General features: G+C 49.2%; 1 protein-coding gene across 1 annotated transcript in view; it reads right to left on the bottom strand.

Annotated features, from left to right (window-relative positions):
• The window catches only part of RUNX1 (RUNX family transcription factor 1), an 82499-nt gene extending 75870 nt beyond the window's left edge, over positions 1-6629 (bottom strand). The window contains exon 1 of the mRNA XM_041402109.1: positions 6157-6629. Coding sequence (XP_041258043.1) covers positions 6157-6426 — 270 coding nt within the window. The 5' untranslated portion in view covers positions 6427-6629. The remainder of the gene's footprint in view (positions 1-6156) is intronic.
• Between the last annotated feature and the right edge of the window lie 9334 nt (positions 6630-15963).

Here is a 15963-nt window from a genome sequence, read left to right on the forward strand (position 1 = left end):
CAGTTTCCTCTGTTTCATTGAGAAGTCAAAGCAAGGGGAAGAAGCCGCGGTGAAAATCTGGGTGGGCCAAGCGGGTGTTGGGAGTTATTCCCGATCTGCTGGGATGGGAATTCTCTTCTTCCCCCAAGTGTTGGCACCCTCGTCATTCTCTAATCAAGGATTTTCAATTTGATTACAGATTCTGAGCTCTGAAATGATAAATTCCACACATGCCCGCTGCTAAATGGTAGCGTGGTGGTTGATTTGTTGCTGCGCTAAAATGTGTTCCAACCTGGATAAAAAATTCTTCTCCCCATTTCCTGGAGAACCAAAGGACCTAAGATAGTGAGTTTTTAAAATATCATTGTATTACCATAACTTATATTCTTTAAAATGCATCTTATTTTTACTCCTCATTGTGGATTTCTACCATTTTAGACCTGATTTTTCCCAATGGTTGGGCAGAAATTTTTCTTCCTTGATGCACCTCTGAAACACCCAGCATGACGTGAAATGAAAAATGCTCTGAGATGAAAAATACAGAAAATGAGCTTTCCAAAATCTCTGTAATTGTCAATGAATAAATTCAAGTAGCAGCACCCAATGGTTTGATTTATATCAGGAGCTCTTAACAGAGCTGCCCAAGCAGAAATCCAGAGCAAGGCCGTGGAAAATCAGGCCTCAATCAAATGTTTAATCCCAATTTACTGAACAATTCCTTTCTTTCTTTCAGGAGCATAAAGCAAATAATTTTCAGACCTCACTCTCGAATGGATAGATGGAAATCATGACCTGAACTAAGGACTTTCCTCTTTCCCCAAAATATTTGTGCTCTTTGGTGTCAGAGTCCATCAAACCTTTAAGAACACAGGATTCGCTGGGATTTTGATGAGAAATATAAAGATTTCTGAATGTAAAGATTCTGATTTTTTTTTAACTGTTCACACTGGTTTGATGATGAAAAATTTGATTTTTCTTGTAGCTCCTTGAATTCCCCAAGCAAATTCAACCTGCTGGAACTCCATGGACATCTGGGATCTCTCTCCATGTCCTCTGCCAAAAATCAGAGCTTGAATTATTTTGTCTGATTTTCTTTAGAGCCTATTGCTGTTTTGCTAATTCCACAGCACTGCCTCCCCCAAAACCCCAAAAAACAAACCCAGAGATAAAAATCCAGCTCGTTTTTAATTCCTCTTTTGCCCTCTGGAAGAGGAACCAGCCCTGCGTTGCGTCCTCTGAGTTGCAGCTCGAGATTTTCCTTCCTCTTAACATTTTCTGACTTCAGTCCAGGCAGTTACAATTGGCTGAAGTTTGTCACAACCTGATTTTATTTCTCTTTTCTGATCTGTTTGCTCTTTAAAAACAGGATCAGCAGCTCCTTTACTCCATCCAGCCCTGACTTTTATTCCCCAGCCTCAACCACCTCCCAAAATACGAGAGAATTCCCCATTTTCAGGTATTTCCCAGCTTTTTATTTTTTTTTTTTTATCCACAGGAGGCTGAGCTTTTCACTTCTGTCCTTTCTCTTTGCTCACCCCCAACCCTGATTTTCACTTCCACATGCAAAGCTAAAATCTCTGGGTCAAAATTCCCTCTTTACATCTTGATTTTTACTTCCTCTTTCCCCGTTCCTCCCTGGCCCTGATTTTTGGGTTTTTGTTCTCCCCTCCGTGCTGTAATTTGGTTTTTTGGGCCTGCACTCAGCTCGGCTTTTCAGATTTCCCTGATTTTGGCAGAAATGAGGCCCTGCTGGAAATGTTGAAGCTTGGAAATCCTCACAAAATCAGCAACCCTGCAGCCACTTCTTAAAAAAATCCTGCAAAAACTTTGATACATCCACATCTCATAAACAAAAACAGGAAAAAGCGAAAATCAGGGCATTCCCCTGCCATGCAAATATTGAATTTAAGGGAATTTATGCCCGGATTTTAAGCTTTCACAAAGTTTTTCATGGGTCCAGGGCCAGTTGTCTCTGACAGAAATATTTTAAAGCTTTCAAATCCCAACCTCGGCGACAAAAAACGGGAAGAAAAATCTTAAAAATGAGTAAAAAACTGACCCAGCCCGGAAAAGAAACTGAGCTCGAAAGTCACAGACAATAGGAACAGAAATACAAATATTTACATTAGAAAAAAGACTAAACAGATAAGCTGTGACTGGTTACTGGAGTTATCAAGGACTTGGTTGTACTTTTTACCTCTAAAATTTGTATTTCCCGAGGAGCAAGAAAAATATCAGGCTTGCAGTGCTGTGGGGTATCTAAATTTACTTCTCCTGCATCAATTAATCCAAATTGGCCTCTTAAGTGAAGATTTGGATTCTTAACAGCACTTGGACAATGAATTTATATGGCACCTTGTTGGTTATTGTGAATTATTTTTTAAATTTCTCAGAATCATTCTTAAATTCAGGAAAAAACAATGAAAATTGATCATTTTGGTTTGAACTCATATCCCAATCCTGCAGATTTTTCTAGTGATTTTTCTAAATGTGAGGAGAAAACCTCTCTGCCTGCCTCTTTTTATTCCTACAATGAATAAAAATAACAAATACTCGATAAAACCCAGTGCATTTTGTCAGATACAAACTAAAATATTGGCAGCAGAGGAATGATCCGAAGTGATTTTTTTTTCCCCCCTGGTCCAAACGATCTGAAAAATCCAGATTTTTTAAAGATGGCTTTGCAAATACTTAATATTTAGTAGAAAACCACTGAGATGTAGCAAATCCTCTCAGGATTTATTTCTCAGCCATGAACAGAGAGAGAATTTGGGGGGGGAAATGAAGAACACGGAGGCAGCAGGTGCCTCCCAGCCCACCCTTCCAGGCTCTCCTAAGGAAACCTTCTCCTAATTTTCGGGTGGGTTTGATAATTTTTTTTTTAAATTTTAATTTTTCTCCTGACTATTTCCAGGTGGAATTATCCCAGTTTTCCAAGCTCCTGGAGAAGCTGCGTTTGGAGCGGGATGAGCGCTGAGACTGCTGGGGACAGAGGAGGGAAAGCGGCTGCGGGCATCTCTGAAACCCCCTGGAATTTTTTCCAGGGGCGATTTCCACATCACCGCGGCATTCCCAGGGATGGGATGGGAATCAGGCAGGAGAGGGAAGAGCCACCTCTGCTGTCCTTCCTCCGGGATGTCACCCGGCCTGGGATCCCCCAGGAAAAATCGGGATTTCTCTCATCTCCCTTCCCGGCGGGGCAGAGCGCCTTTCACTCCCGGATTTTTCCAGCAGGAAAACTTCCCGGCTAATTAAGAGCCCGGTGCGTGGGGAAGAGTGTAATAATTAATCTAAATGTGGGAATTTAGGAAGTGACCCCGTGATCGGTTCCTCCCTTTGCCCCGCTCTTATCTGCGGAAAACGAGAGCAGACACAATAAAACTTTTCTCTCCTCAGCTGGAATTCCCGAAGCTGGGCTGATTCCCTTCTCCCTCGTTTCTCCTCTCCCCAAAACACAGCAAAGGCTCCAGTCTGGTGGCCTTCAACACACACACACACACAAAAAAAGTTATGCCGAAGCAGCCGGGGTTTAGTGACCGCAAAAAAAAAAAAAAAAAAAAAAAAAAAAGCTCGGGCTTGGCAAATCCCGATCCTAAATCAACCCCCGGGGCTCCCAGGAGCTGCGTGTCCGTGCGGCTCCCGGCTCGGATAAAAGGATAACGAGAAGAATAACGAGAAGAATTCCCTTTTCCTCCTCGCTCGGGAGCCAATTTTCAGAGAAAACAGCGAGTTCAGGGAGTCAGCCACAGTCCCGGGTCAAAAAACCAGCGTGAGCGAGGGGGGGAGAAATTTACTCCAAGGGAGGAGGATTTTACTCCATTGAGGAGGATTTTACTCCAAGGGAGAAGGATTTTACTCCAACGGAGGAAGAATTTACTCCAAGGGAGGAGGATTTTACTCCAAGGGAGCAGGATTTTCCTGGGAGCCGGGTAACGGGAAGGGAGGAAAGCGCCACAAGCATCCCCCGCACGGCTCGGGGCAGGAGGGAGCCCGGGATGTTCTCTCCCATTCCCTCTGCCCTTCTTTTCCCGGATTTTACTTGGGTTTATAAAGCAAGGGACTCTGCAAAGGCGGGGAGAATTCCCCAGCGGGGTGCCCGGGTTAGGCCGCGACTTTTGCTGTTGTTGAACCGGGCCAGTAAAAGAGGAAATGTGGGTTTGGGGATTGTCGCTGGGCTGTTTTGTGGTGTTTTGTCCCTCCGAGAGTCCCTGGCAGGGGAAACCCGGCACGTCCCGAGCGGGGCCGGGGCTGCGGGCGGCTGTGTGGCAGAGGGACAGAGGGACAGAGGGACCTGCCACCACCCTGGGCGACTTTTGGGGGATCCCGGGGCTCCTTTAGTTCTGGGCCGCCCGTGTCCAGCTGCGGCATCTGCTCCCAGGGCAGCCAAACTCCGCGGGGCCGGCTTTTGGGAATAAAATGTATTTATTTCTGTTTTCCCCCCTTGAGCAGAACCGCCTGTCACTGCCGGAGTTCCGAGTGGGGAGGAGAGGGAGGCAGAGGCTGCAGGGAGCTTTTCCCGGCCCTTGGCATTCCCAGGCTGCCCCCGCTCCTGCCCCGAGCGCGGCCGGAGCGGGAAGGATGGGAAGGATGGAGGGAAAGAGGGAAAGGAAAGGATGGAAGGAAGGGAAAAGGGAAGGAATGGAAAGAAGGAAAGGGTGGCAGGAAGGAGGGAAAGGAAAGGATAGAAGGAAGGAAAGGAAAGGAAAGGATGGAAGGAGAGAAAGGAAAGGATGGCCACCACCCTGGGCGACTTTTGGGGGATCCCGGGGCTCCTTTAGTTCTGGGCCGCCCGTGTCCAGCTGCGGCATCTGCTCCCAGGGCAGCCAAACTCCGCGGGGCCGGCTTTTGGGAATAAAATGTATTTATTTCTGTTTTCCCCCCTTGAGCAGAACCGCCTGTCACTGCCGGAGTTCCGAGTGGGGAGGAGAGGGAGGCAGAGGCTGCAGGGAGCTTTTCCCGGCCCTTGGCATTCCCAGGCTGCCCCCGCTCCTGCCCCGAGCGCGGCCGGAGCGGGAAGGATGGGAAGGATGGAGGGAAAGAGGGAAAGGAAAGGATGGAAGGAAGGGAAAAGGGAAGGAATGGAAAGAAGGAAAGGGTGGCAGGAAGGAGGGAAAGGAAAGAATGTAAGGAGGGAAAGGAAAGAATGGAAGGAAAAAGGGAAGGGATGGAAAGAAGGAAAGGGTGGCAGGAAGGAGGGAAAGGAAAGGATAGAAGGAAGGAAAGGAAAGGAAAGGATGGAAGGAGAGAAAGGAAAGGATGGAAAGAAGGAGGGAAGTGATGGAAGGAAAGAGGGAAAGGAAATGATGGAGGGAAAAAGGGAAGGGATGGAAAGAAGGAAAGGGTGGAAGGAAGGAGGGGAAGAAAAGGATAGAAGGAAGGAAATGATGAAAGAAAGGAGGGGAAGAAAAGGATGGAAGGAGGGATGGAAGAGAGAAGGGAAGGGATGGAAGGAAGAAGGGAAGGGAAGGGAAGGGAAGGGAAGGGAAGGGAAGGGAAGGGAAGGGAAGGATAGAAGGAAGGAGGGAAAGTAAAGGATGGAAGGAGGGAATGTGGGCAAGAAAAATTAAAGTTTAGAAAAGTGCAAAGACATAAATAAAAACAGACAAAACCCTTTAAAATTAGGATATCTTATGGTGAAATCAAAATGAAAAAGCATTTTTAAGTAAATATAGGTACTATGAAATGCTGATACAAGGTTAAAAAATGGAGCACAAATAGAATAAGATATCAGTATATCAGGAAGAAGCAAGATTTAAGGAAGGCAAGCTAGTGATATGGTAATAACATGCAAAGGATGACATGTTCTGTGCTAAAAGAGATCAAAAAGAGCTAGTGGAGTTTTCACTCAGCATCTATAGGAGACTTTGGCATACACATTTAAAATTCTGTATGAAACCTGAAATGTGAGTTCTGAAACCGTAGCCATGCAAATTTCTTGTGTATGAGGGGAAGAAAAGGATGGAAGGAGGGATGGAAGAGAGAAGGGAAGGGATGGAAGGAAGAAGGGAAGGGAAGGGAAGGGAAGGGAAGGGAAGGGAAGGATAGAAGGAAGGAGGGAAAGTAAAGGATGGAAGGAGGGAAGCACGGAACGAGCCGGGAGCAGATCCGAGCCCCCATCCCCGCATCCTTCCCCCGCTTTTTTCCCCCCATCCCCACCCACCCCTGCCCCGCACCTACCTTGAAGGCGATGGGCAGCGTCTTGTTGCAGCGCCAGTGCGTGGGCAGCACGGAGCAGAGGAAGTTGGGGCTGTCGGTGCGCACCAGCTCCCCGGGGTGATCCGCCAGGACCTCCACCATGCTGCGGTCGGCGCTGCGCAGCTTCCCCGGCAAAGCCCCGCTGTGCTCGGCGCCGGGCAGCGCCAGCGGCTCGCTCATCTTCCCCGGGCTCAGCGTGGTGGAGGGCGGCGTGAAGCGGCGGCTGGTGCTGGTATCTACGGGGATACGCATCACAACAAGCCTTTAGAGCCACACAACACCTCCACTGAGTTCCTACAAAGCGGCCACGCGAGCGCGACTCCTCGGCGAGCCGCGCTCTGGGGACCGACATAAACGGGAGCGGGATGAGCCCCCGCCGAGAAGGTGGTCCTGCGCCAGTCCCCCCAGTTATATATATATTTTTTTTTTTTTTTTTTTTGCTGATAGCCTGAACTCTCGGCTTCCTGGCCCGGCGGAACAGATCCCGTTAATCCGATAAGAGCGAGGGTCGTGCGGTTTTACCGCGGCCGGGGCGCGGAAAGTGAGCGGGGCCAAAGCTCATCCCAAAGTGCCCGGGAGAAGTAAAAACAGGGGAGGAGAGCGAGCACAGAGGCGGTCGGAAAGACGAGCAGAGCCTGCGCTCTCCAGGTCCTTCCAGGTGATTTCTCTGCGGTCCCAAGAGAAACCAAAAGGAGCCGGCGTCTTCTGGAGGCAAAAATCGCTCTTGGAGGGAAATTCGGGGCTGTTCTTCGGAGGAGGCGGATCGCGGGCTCGGCTTGCTGAGCAAAGGTCGGCTGGCTACAAATGCGTATAAATTCACGGCCACACACTCACGCACATGCACATCTACCGGACTTCATCAAATATTTACAATAGAATCTGTAGAGAATTTAAACACAACCGGAATCCATTAATGTTCTCCGCGAGATTTTCTTTTCTTTCTTTCTTTCTTTCTTTTTTTTTTTTTCTCCTAAAGCAGCCTTGAAAATGAGCTTCAGTAGTTTGCTTGTCGTTGCTCTAAGAGCGCTCGTGTCATGACCTTTCAATCATTCTTGCGCAAAAAGGGGGAAAAAAAACAAGAAAAAAAAAAGAAATAAAAAAGAAAATAAAAGCTCAGTGCATGACATTCAAGCTTCAGATCTCTATCTTTGGTATAACGCCTTTCATTAATTTAAAGAAAAGTCACAGCCGATCGCAAGCGCCGGAGCTGAGAGATCCAACAGCTGCAAACTCGGGCTTGGGGATGTTGGTTAAATTGTGGGTTCTCTCTGTGGTTTTGTGTGTGCAACAGCGCTCTCTCTCTCCCACTCACGTCCTCCTCAGCAGTCAAACCAACAGTCTGCAACAACTTCGGCGCTCGTTGCCAATTCTCTCTCTCTCTCTCTCTCTCTTTTTTTTTTTTTTTTTTTCAGTATCTCAGGCAGTCTTCCTCTAATTCGGCCGCAGGAACCGGCTGCTTAACAATATTTGAACCGCAGCAGGTGGAAGGCTGCTTTGGCAAACACGGCTTTTTCCTTCTCCCCTTCGTCCTGCGGGATGGAGCCCGCCGCTCACACAGAAACCCAAAAACCACCGGCGACAGCAGAAAAAGAAAAATTCTAAGAGCGACCAAAAAAAAAAAAAAAATTAAAAAAAAAAAAAAAACCCTCCCCACTCAGCGAAATCTCTACTTTTGAACGGGTGCAATCTTTCCTTCCGCAAAACGAGGCGGCGGCGGCGGGAGGGGGTGACCCCGCGGCGGCGACAGAGGCGGAAAGCAGCGGCCGCGATCCAGCCCCGGAGCTGCCGGCCGGCTTTAGCGAGCAGCTCCCGCCTCCGCTCGGCCCGAGCTCGTTTCCAGAGCCGGCAGCTTCCCGCGGGCACGGAGAATTCCCGGCGGGATGGATGCGCGGGGCCGCGGTGCGAGCGCGCCCGGCCGGCGGCCGCCGGGCTGGCTGGAGGTGGCCGGGAGCGAGTCGGGGCGGCGGAGGCGTGCGGAGGAATGTCATTCCCCCGGTGCTTTGCATACGGGGAGGGCACCGGCCAATCACGGCCCTACCGGGGCGCGGCCGCGGGCCGGGGGCTCCCGGGATCGGCGCGGAGCGAGCGCCGGCTCGGCGGGGACACCGCGACCGCGCCTCGTCCCCCGGGGCCCCGCGGCTCCGCAGCTATATTTTCATCTGTTGGTATTACATGACTGAACAGTGTTCTATGATGACACAGAGTAGCAGCCGCCCGCCCCCCGCTCCTGCGACCCCCCGGCCGTGCCCGCCCGCCCGCCGAGGCTCCCGGGAGCCCGTGGCTCACGGAGCGGCCGCCCCGGTTGCCCGCAAGGTGCCCGCAGAGCCGCAGACACCGCCCCGCTCCTCCCCCGGTGGCCCCCGCGCCTCCCCCGGTGGCCCCCGCGTCTCCCCGGGCGAGCTGCCGGTGCTCTCTGCTCCGGAGCTTTTGCCGGCGACACCGGGGTGGGGTGGGGGGGGGTCCCGGACACGGCCACCGCCGGTTTGGTGTCCCCGCCGCTCCCCGGACGAGAGCGCGGCCCCGAGGGGCGCCCGGCGCCGCTGGGTTCGGTGGGGCGGTGGCGGCGCTCCCAGCCAGGGCCATCCCTGCCAGCCTTCCTCCTCCTCCTCCTCCCTCTCCTCTGCACAGCCCAGCGCGGGGACAGCACCGCCGGGGACAGCTCGGCCACCAGCGGGTCGGGTCGCCAGCCGCCGGTCGCTGTGAGCCCGCGGAGCCGGTAGCGAGGATGCTGGGTGGAGGCGGGGCTGCCGGGTCGGGCTGGGGTTTTTTGGTTTTGGTGGCTTTTAAAAAATCATTTTAATTTCTTTTTTTTTTTTTTCGCCGATTCCGCGAGCGTAACCCAGACCGGGAATGGGGCGATCCCGACCCGTCCCTGGCGCTGCCGGAACCCAGACCGGGAACGGGGCGATCCCGACCCGTCCCTGGCGCTGCCGGAACCCAGACCGGGAATGGGGCGATCCCGCCCCGCCCCTGCCACTGCCGGAACCCAGACCGGGAATGGGGCGATCCCGACCCGTCCCCGCCGCGCTCTCGGCGCTGTCTTTGCGCTTCCCTCCGCCAACTCTCACCCCTCTCATCCGCCCCTCCCCGCGGCCACCCGCGGGCCGCCTCCCCCTCCGCCAGCCCCGGCAGCTCAGAGCGGCGGGGGAGGGATGGATGGATGGATGGATGGATGGATGGATGGATGGATGGATGGATGGATGGATGGATGAAGGGATGGAGGGATGGAGGGATGGATGAAGGGATGGATGAAGGGATGGATGAAGGGATGGGTGGGGTGGTCGCGGGGTCCCCCCGGGGCCGCTCCCGTCGGGGGAGCCGCGCCGGGGGCGCGCTGGGTGCAGTTCCCGCCGTGGCCGCTGGAGGGCGCGCGCCGCCCGCCGGCCGAGCAGCACCGGGGCGGGGGGCGCGGGGGGGACCCCGGGATTGGGATTTGGGATCGGGATTGGGATTTGGGATTGGGATTGGGATTTGGGGTCGGGATTGGGATTTGGGAGCGGCCGCTGCGACCTCGGGAGCTGCGCCCACCACGGCCCCTCCTGTCCCCAACGGGACTGAGACCTCCCGCATGCCCGGGACAGCGCTCCGGGATTTGGGATTTGGGGCTAGAATTTGGGATTTGGGACGAGCGGCCACTACAGCCTCGGGAGCTGCTCCCAGCCCGGTCCCTCCTGCCCCCCCGGAGCCCCGGGGACCGGGGGATGCTCGGCTGTGCCGCTTTGGGGTCGCAGCACCAGCGAGTCCCCTGCCTTTGATGCCGCGGGCTTTAACGCAATTAAACTGAAACAAAAACTAATTAAACCGGCGGGGAGAGTGCTGCGGGCACAGGGATGCGCCGGGGTCCCGAATTCCCGGCGGGAGCGAAGCTTTTCCCGCATCCCCCGGGCTCCGGTGCCCCCGTCCCGCTGTCCCTCGGCGGGGCCACCCGGGGATGCCCATCCTGGCACTGCCCAGCGTCACTTTCGGGTTCTGTCCCCCCCAAAAAAAAGCGTCCGCCCGCCGCACTTGCAACAGGTCCCTGTTTTTAAGCAGCCGAATTTGGTGCTTGAACTATTTCGCGCCAAATTCCTAATTTTTTCTAATTTTTAAATTTTTTTTCTTTATTTGAATTTGTTTTTAATCCCGTGTTTTCCACTTTTTCGCTGCCGAATTTAATTTTCTTTTCTATTTTAAGGGGGGGAAAAAATGAGAAATATCCAGGCGAACGGCTGTTACAAACCACAGTTTAAAACCCATCTGGGCTGAATTAATGGCTGATAACTTTTTACGGGCATGGCAGAGATAAGAAGAGTTATTTTACTGATGCGCATCCGTCTGCTAAAACGTCAAAAAATAGCGTTTAATTGGTTCTTTTTTTTTTTTTTTTTTTTTTTTACTCAAGAGCTGGGGAGGATTTTATATTTAAATTCATGAATATTTTGAGCTGAATTTCACTCCCCGCTTTGCATCTCGCCTTAATTCGAGCTCCTTGTAAACACGAAATAAACACGGAATAAACACGAAATAAACACGAAATAAACACAAACGCGCCCCACGCGCGTGGGGAGACCCAGAAAAAGCCACGATTTAACAGAAAATCCACAATATTTATATTTTCCCCCATAAATTCCCGGCGTTACTAGGGTTTAATGTGGGTTAAAGGCGATAATTTTCTTTTTCCCTGCACGGAAGCTTTGGCGAGGGAAGGTGAGGAGTTAAATCAGAGAGAGCAGCCAGGGCGAGCACCGCGGGGAGGATATTTTGATATTTTGGTGCAGATCGAGCTGTTTATTTTACAGCCCCATTAGCACCGCCCGCACCTGGCTGAGTTTGGTTTTATTTGGATTTTTTTTTTCCAGTTTAGTGGTTTTTTTGTAGTTTTTTTCTGTATTTTTTTAGCCAATTCTCTTCATCCTCTCCTTTCTAATTTTATTTTCGCGTGATAAGGAGAGCAGCTCTCAGTGATGCTGATTGTCCTCGTGTTGCTCGGGAAAAAACGGGAATGAAGCAGCTTTTGGGAATGGAAACCACGCGAAGCTGATGCTGCTTCTCCCAAAATGAGGTTTTTAGCATCCCTAAATTTCAGACGGGCGCTCAGACAGGGTTTTGGGATCGTTTTTGGGAATCGCCACCGCTGTTACAACTTCCCCAATTTGTATTTTGACACCAGTTTACATCCGCTGGAAACAAAACCCAAGGGAATTTCCATCCTCCACGGCATCCCTCGAGCACAAAATCCCGATTTTTTCCCCACACCATAACCAAGGAAAGCTTTGGAAGCGCCAGAGAGAGCAGCAACAATTTCGGGGTGAATTTGAACCAGCCTGAACAATATTCCCTGCCCAGGCTTTTCCATTTTGCACCTGAATTCCTTTAATTTATGCCCAAAAAATCCCCGATCCTACAAATCCCGTTCATTCACGGAGCTGCTGGTTCACTGCTAGAGGCAAAACACGCTTAAAACACCATCAGAAATGTGTTTTTATCAGGTTGGTGAATTATCCCTGCGAGTATTTATTGCTTTGGAATCATTGCCGGAGCTGGAAAAAAAATCCTGTAAATTAAATTAATTTTTGGGGTTTTTTTAATGAAACATTGCACAGGAAAAGGGGCAGAAAATAAAGAAAAAGATGATTTTGTCCTGATTTCCTGCACTGGTGTCTCTCACACGATGGGAAATCACCCAAAATGCCACCAGGAATGGGGTGGGACAGGTGGTGGGAATTCCCTGACTCCCAAGGATTGGGAAGTGCCCAAATCCCTGCAGGGGAAGTGCCGGAGCTCATCCCAGGTAGAGAAGGAAGAGAGAAATAACCCCAAAAATCGGATTATTTGGGGTCCTGGAAAAACCTCCCAAGGACTTGCAGCCCCTTTAGGATCCTCAGCTGATAACGGTGCTTAAAATCCCAAATCCTTTAGGATCTTCAGTGATAATGGAGTTTAAAACCCTAAATCCTTTAGGATGCTCAGGTGATAATGACTAAACCCTATCACTTTTAGGACTTTCATGTGGTAACAGTGGGCAAAATCCCAAAACCTGTAGGATCCTCAGGCGATAATGGCTAAAACACAATCATTTTTAGGATCCTCAGGTGAAAGTGGTAGGTAAAATCCTAAGTCCTTTAGGATCTTCAGGTGATAATGGCTAAACCCCAATCACTTTTAGGATCCTCAGGTGATAACAGTGGGTAAAATCCCAAATCCTCTAGGATCCTCAGGTGATAATGGGGCTTAAACCCCCATCGCTTTTAGGATACTCAGGTGATAACAGTGGATAAAATCCCAAATCCTTTAGGAACTTCAGGTAATAATGGCCAAACCTCAATCACTTTTAGGATCCTCAGGTGATAATGGAGCTTAAACCCCCATTGCTTTTAGGATCCTCTGGTGATAACAGTTGGTAAAATCCCAAATCCTTTAGGATCTTCAGGTAATAACTGCGAAATCCCAAATTCTTCAGGATCCTCAGGTGATAACAGTGGGTAAAATCCCGAATCCTGTAGCAGCCTCAGGTGATAATGGCTAAACCCCCATTGCTTTTAGGATCCTCAGATGATAATCGCTAAAACCCATTGCTTTTAGGCTCCTCATGTGATAACAGTGGGTAAAATCCCGAATCCTGTAGCAGCCTCAGGTGATAATGGCTAAACCCCCATTGCTTTTAGGATCCTCAGATGAAAATCGCTAAAACCCGGTGCTTTAAGGATCCTCAGGTGATAATTGTAGGTAAAATCCCAAATTCTGTAGGATCCTGAGGTGATAATGGGGCTTAAAACCCCATTGCTTTTAGGATCCTCTTGTGATAACAGTGGGAAAAACCCCATTCCCTTTAGGGCCCTAAAAGCCCTTCCCGTTCTTCACCAGAGTTTTTTCTTTCCCAAGAGGACAATCCATGCTGTGAATGTTTTGGGAGGTGAACGTGGCTCCTGTTGGAGGAGGTGTGGAATGATTTTCCTAAATTTTCAGCAGCTTCTCCCAGAAATAAGTGGGATAGACACAGATCCACATACTAAGGGAATTTCCTTTTCTCATTTCAGCCCCCCCATCACTTGGAAATTGTACCCCAAAGATCATCCCTTGATTAAAACTGCTGGCACTGATGGGAAGGGAGAGTGGGACAGGCAGGGAAGGACAAAAACCAAGACGGGAATAATTTTTATGGCAATAATGTGAATGGAAATTATTTTAATGGGAATAATGTGAATGGGAATAATTTTTATGGGAATAATGCCAGAAGTCACCAAGGAATGTCGTCCTTGGATTTACAGAACTGCTGAGAAATCGCTGGGGAGAGCTGGGGACAGGGGAATTTCTGCTGCAAAAATCCCTTTTTGGGGTTTGTCCTGGGTGGGTTTGCTCCTTTCCCTGTGGGACTGATGGCTCAGGATTTATCTTTTCTATTTTTCAGATTCTCTGCTGCTTTGGATACCCAGAGCTGGGCTCTGCTCAGGCCTAAACCCGATGCTGTCCTGGGATTTGAGCACTGGGAAAATGAGATTGGATCATCCCTTAGCTCTGGGGGTGATCCCTCTGCTGATCCCAGCCCTGGGAGGAGCTGGAGCTGCTGCAGAGAGCCCAGAGGAGGCTCCAGGATGAGCAGAGGGATGGAGCAGCTCTGCTGGCAGGAAAGGCTGGCACAGCTGGGATTGTTCAGCTGCACAGGAGAAGCTTTGGGCTGAGCTCAGGGTGGCCTTGCAGGGCCTGAAGGAGCCCCAGGAAACCTGGAGAGAGACAATTCCCAGGGGAAGGCTGGACACTGGGGCTGGAGCAGCCTGGCACAGGGGAAGGTGTCCCTGCCCAAGGAATGAGTGGGATGGGATGAGCTTTGAGGTCCATTCCAACCCAAACCATTCCTTGATTCCATGAATGTTTGGAAAAATGCTGCTTTAGGCACCTCACTAGTGCCTGGTTTCTCAGCAGGTTCCTGCAGGCAGAACTTTCTCTTCTGCTTGGATAAAAACTGAGGGGCAGAGAAATAAGAACCAATATCTTTTGTTTGTCTCCATTTCTTTGGGGTGAAATCCTGAAATCCTGAGACCATTTAAATCCACAGCAAAACTCCCCCTTCCTGAGGTGATCCCTGGCATCAGCAATGTGCTGTGGGGCTCAGGATTGTGTTGGAATGGGATGACTTTTAAGATCCCTTCCTTCTCAACCCATTCCAGGATTTTTATGATTCTATAAGAACTCAAATTCCTTTTGAGGAAGGGAAAAAATCCATCCCAGCAGCAGTTCCTTGGGAATAAGTGGATTTTTAGCTGGATTTTTAAATTATTAATTAAGATCCAAAATATCCAAACATTTTTTTCCCCACTTCTACTTCCCTTCCCCACTCCAATCCCAGTTTAACACAGAAACTTTGATTAAAACATGATTATTTCAGGGGTTTGCCACAATTTGATTATTTTAGGGGACTCCTGAGCTGAGGAAGTGTCTGCCAGTTAAACCAGGAACTTCCAAGAGATTCAGATCCTGAATTTTCTCATTTCTCAAGGCAATTTGAGGATCTGGAGGCACCAGAACCCCAAGGATAACCCTGGATACCCAGAGATGAAAGAGTTTTTGATTTTTAGGGAAGAAAAATCAGATTTTTTTTTTGTCCAAATCCCTGTGCCTTGGTGTTGCTGTCACTGGGATGAAAATTCTCTGCAGATCCCAATACAGGCTGGGAAAAATCTGGAGGATTTCCAGGATTTGGGGGAATGTGGAGCAAAATATGAGCTTGAATTCTAAGGAGAAACAAAATTCCCCCATTGGTGAGGGGAGAGATTCCTGATCCAGGGGATGATCCAATCCCAGTTTATCACAGAAACTTCAATTAAACCTCGATTATTTCAGGGCTCTCCAACAATCTGATTATTTTAGGGGACTCCTGAGCTGAGGAGCTCAATTAAACCAGGAATTAATGAGTTAAAGTAATTAATTAGTCAAGCCAGGAATTTCCAAGACATCCAGATCCTAATTTTTCTCATTTCCCAGGGCAGTTTAAAGATCTGGAGGCACCAGAATTCCAAGGACAACTCAGGACAATCCTGGATACCCAGAGACGGAGACATTTTGGATTTTTAGGGAAGAAAAATCAGATTTTTTTTTTGTCCAAATCCCTGTGCCTTGGTGTTGCTGTCACTGGGATGAAAATTCTCTGCAGATCCCAATACAGGCTGGGAAAAATCTGGAGGATTTCCAGGATTTGGGGGAATGTGGAACAATATATGAGCTTGAATTTTAAGAGGAAGAAAGATTCCCATTGGCAAGGGGAGAGAAATCCCATCCTAAGGGAGGATCCCACAGGGGCTGCACTTCCAGGGAACTCTGAAAAACCCTCACCTGTAACTGGGCTTCAAAAAGGTGGGAAAAATTTTAATGGAAAGAATTTTTTATGGGAATGATGTGAATGGAAATCATTTTAATGGGAATAATGTGAATGGGAATGATTTTTATGGGAATAATATTAATGGGAATACTTTGAATGGGAGTAATTAGAATGGGAATAATTAGAATGGGAATAATGGGAATGATTTTCATGGGAATAATATTAATGGGAATACTTTGAATGGGAATAATTAGAATGGGAATATTTTTAATGGAAATATATTTTATAGGAATAATGTGAATGGAAATATTTTTTATGGGAATAATGTGAATGGGAATAATTTAAATTTGAGTAATTTTAATGGGAAAAAATTTAACAGTTATAATTCTAATGGGAATAATTCTAATGGGAATAATTTTAATGGGAATAATTTTAATGGGAAGAGAATTCCCATTAAAGGAATTCCCATTTTTTTCTGGAGTGTTTGGAGCTTGCTG

Source organism: Onychostruthus taczanowskii, unplaced genomic scaffold (assembly GCF_017590055.1).
Source record: "Onychostruthus taczanowskii isolate IOZ18803 unplaced genomic scaffold, ASM1759005v1 scaffold192, whole genome shotgun sequence".
Lineage (NCBI taxonomy): Eukaryota > Metazoa > Chordata > Aves > Passeriformes > Passeridae > Onychostruthus > Onychostruthus taczanowskii.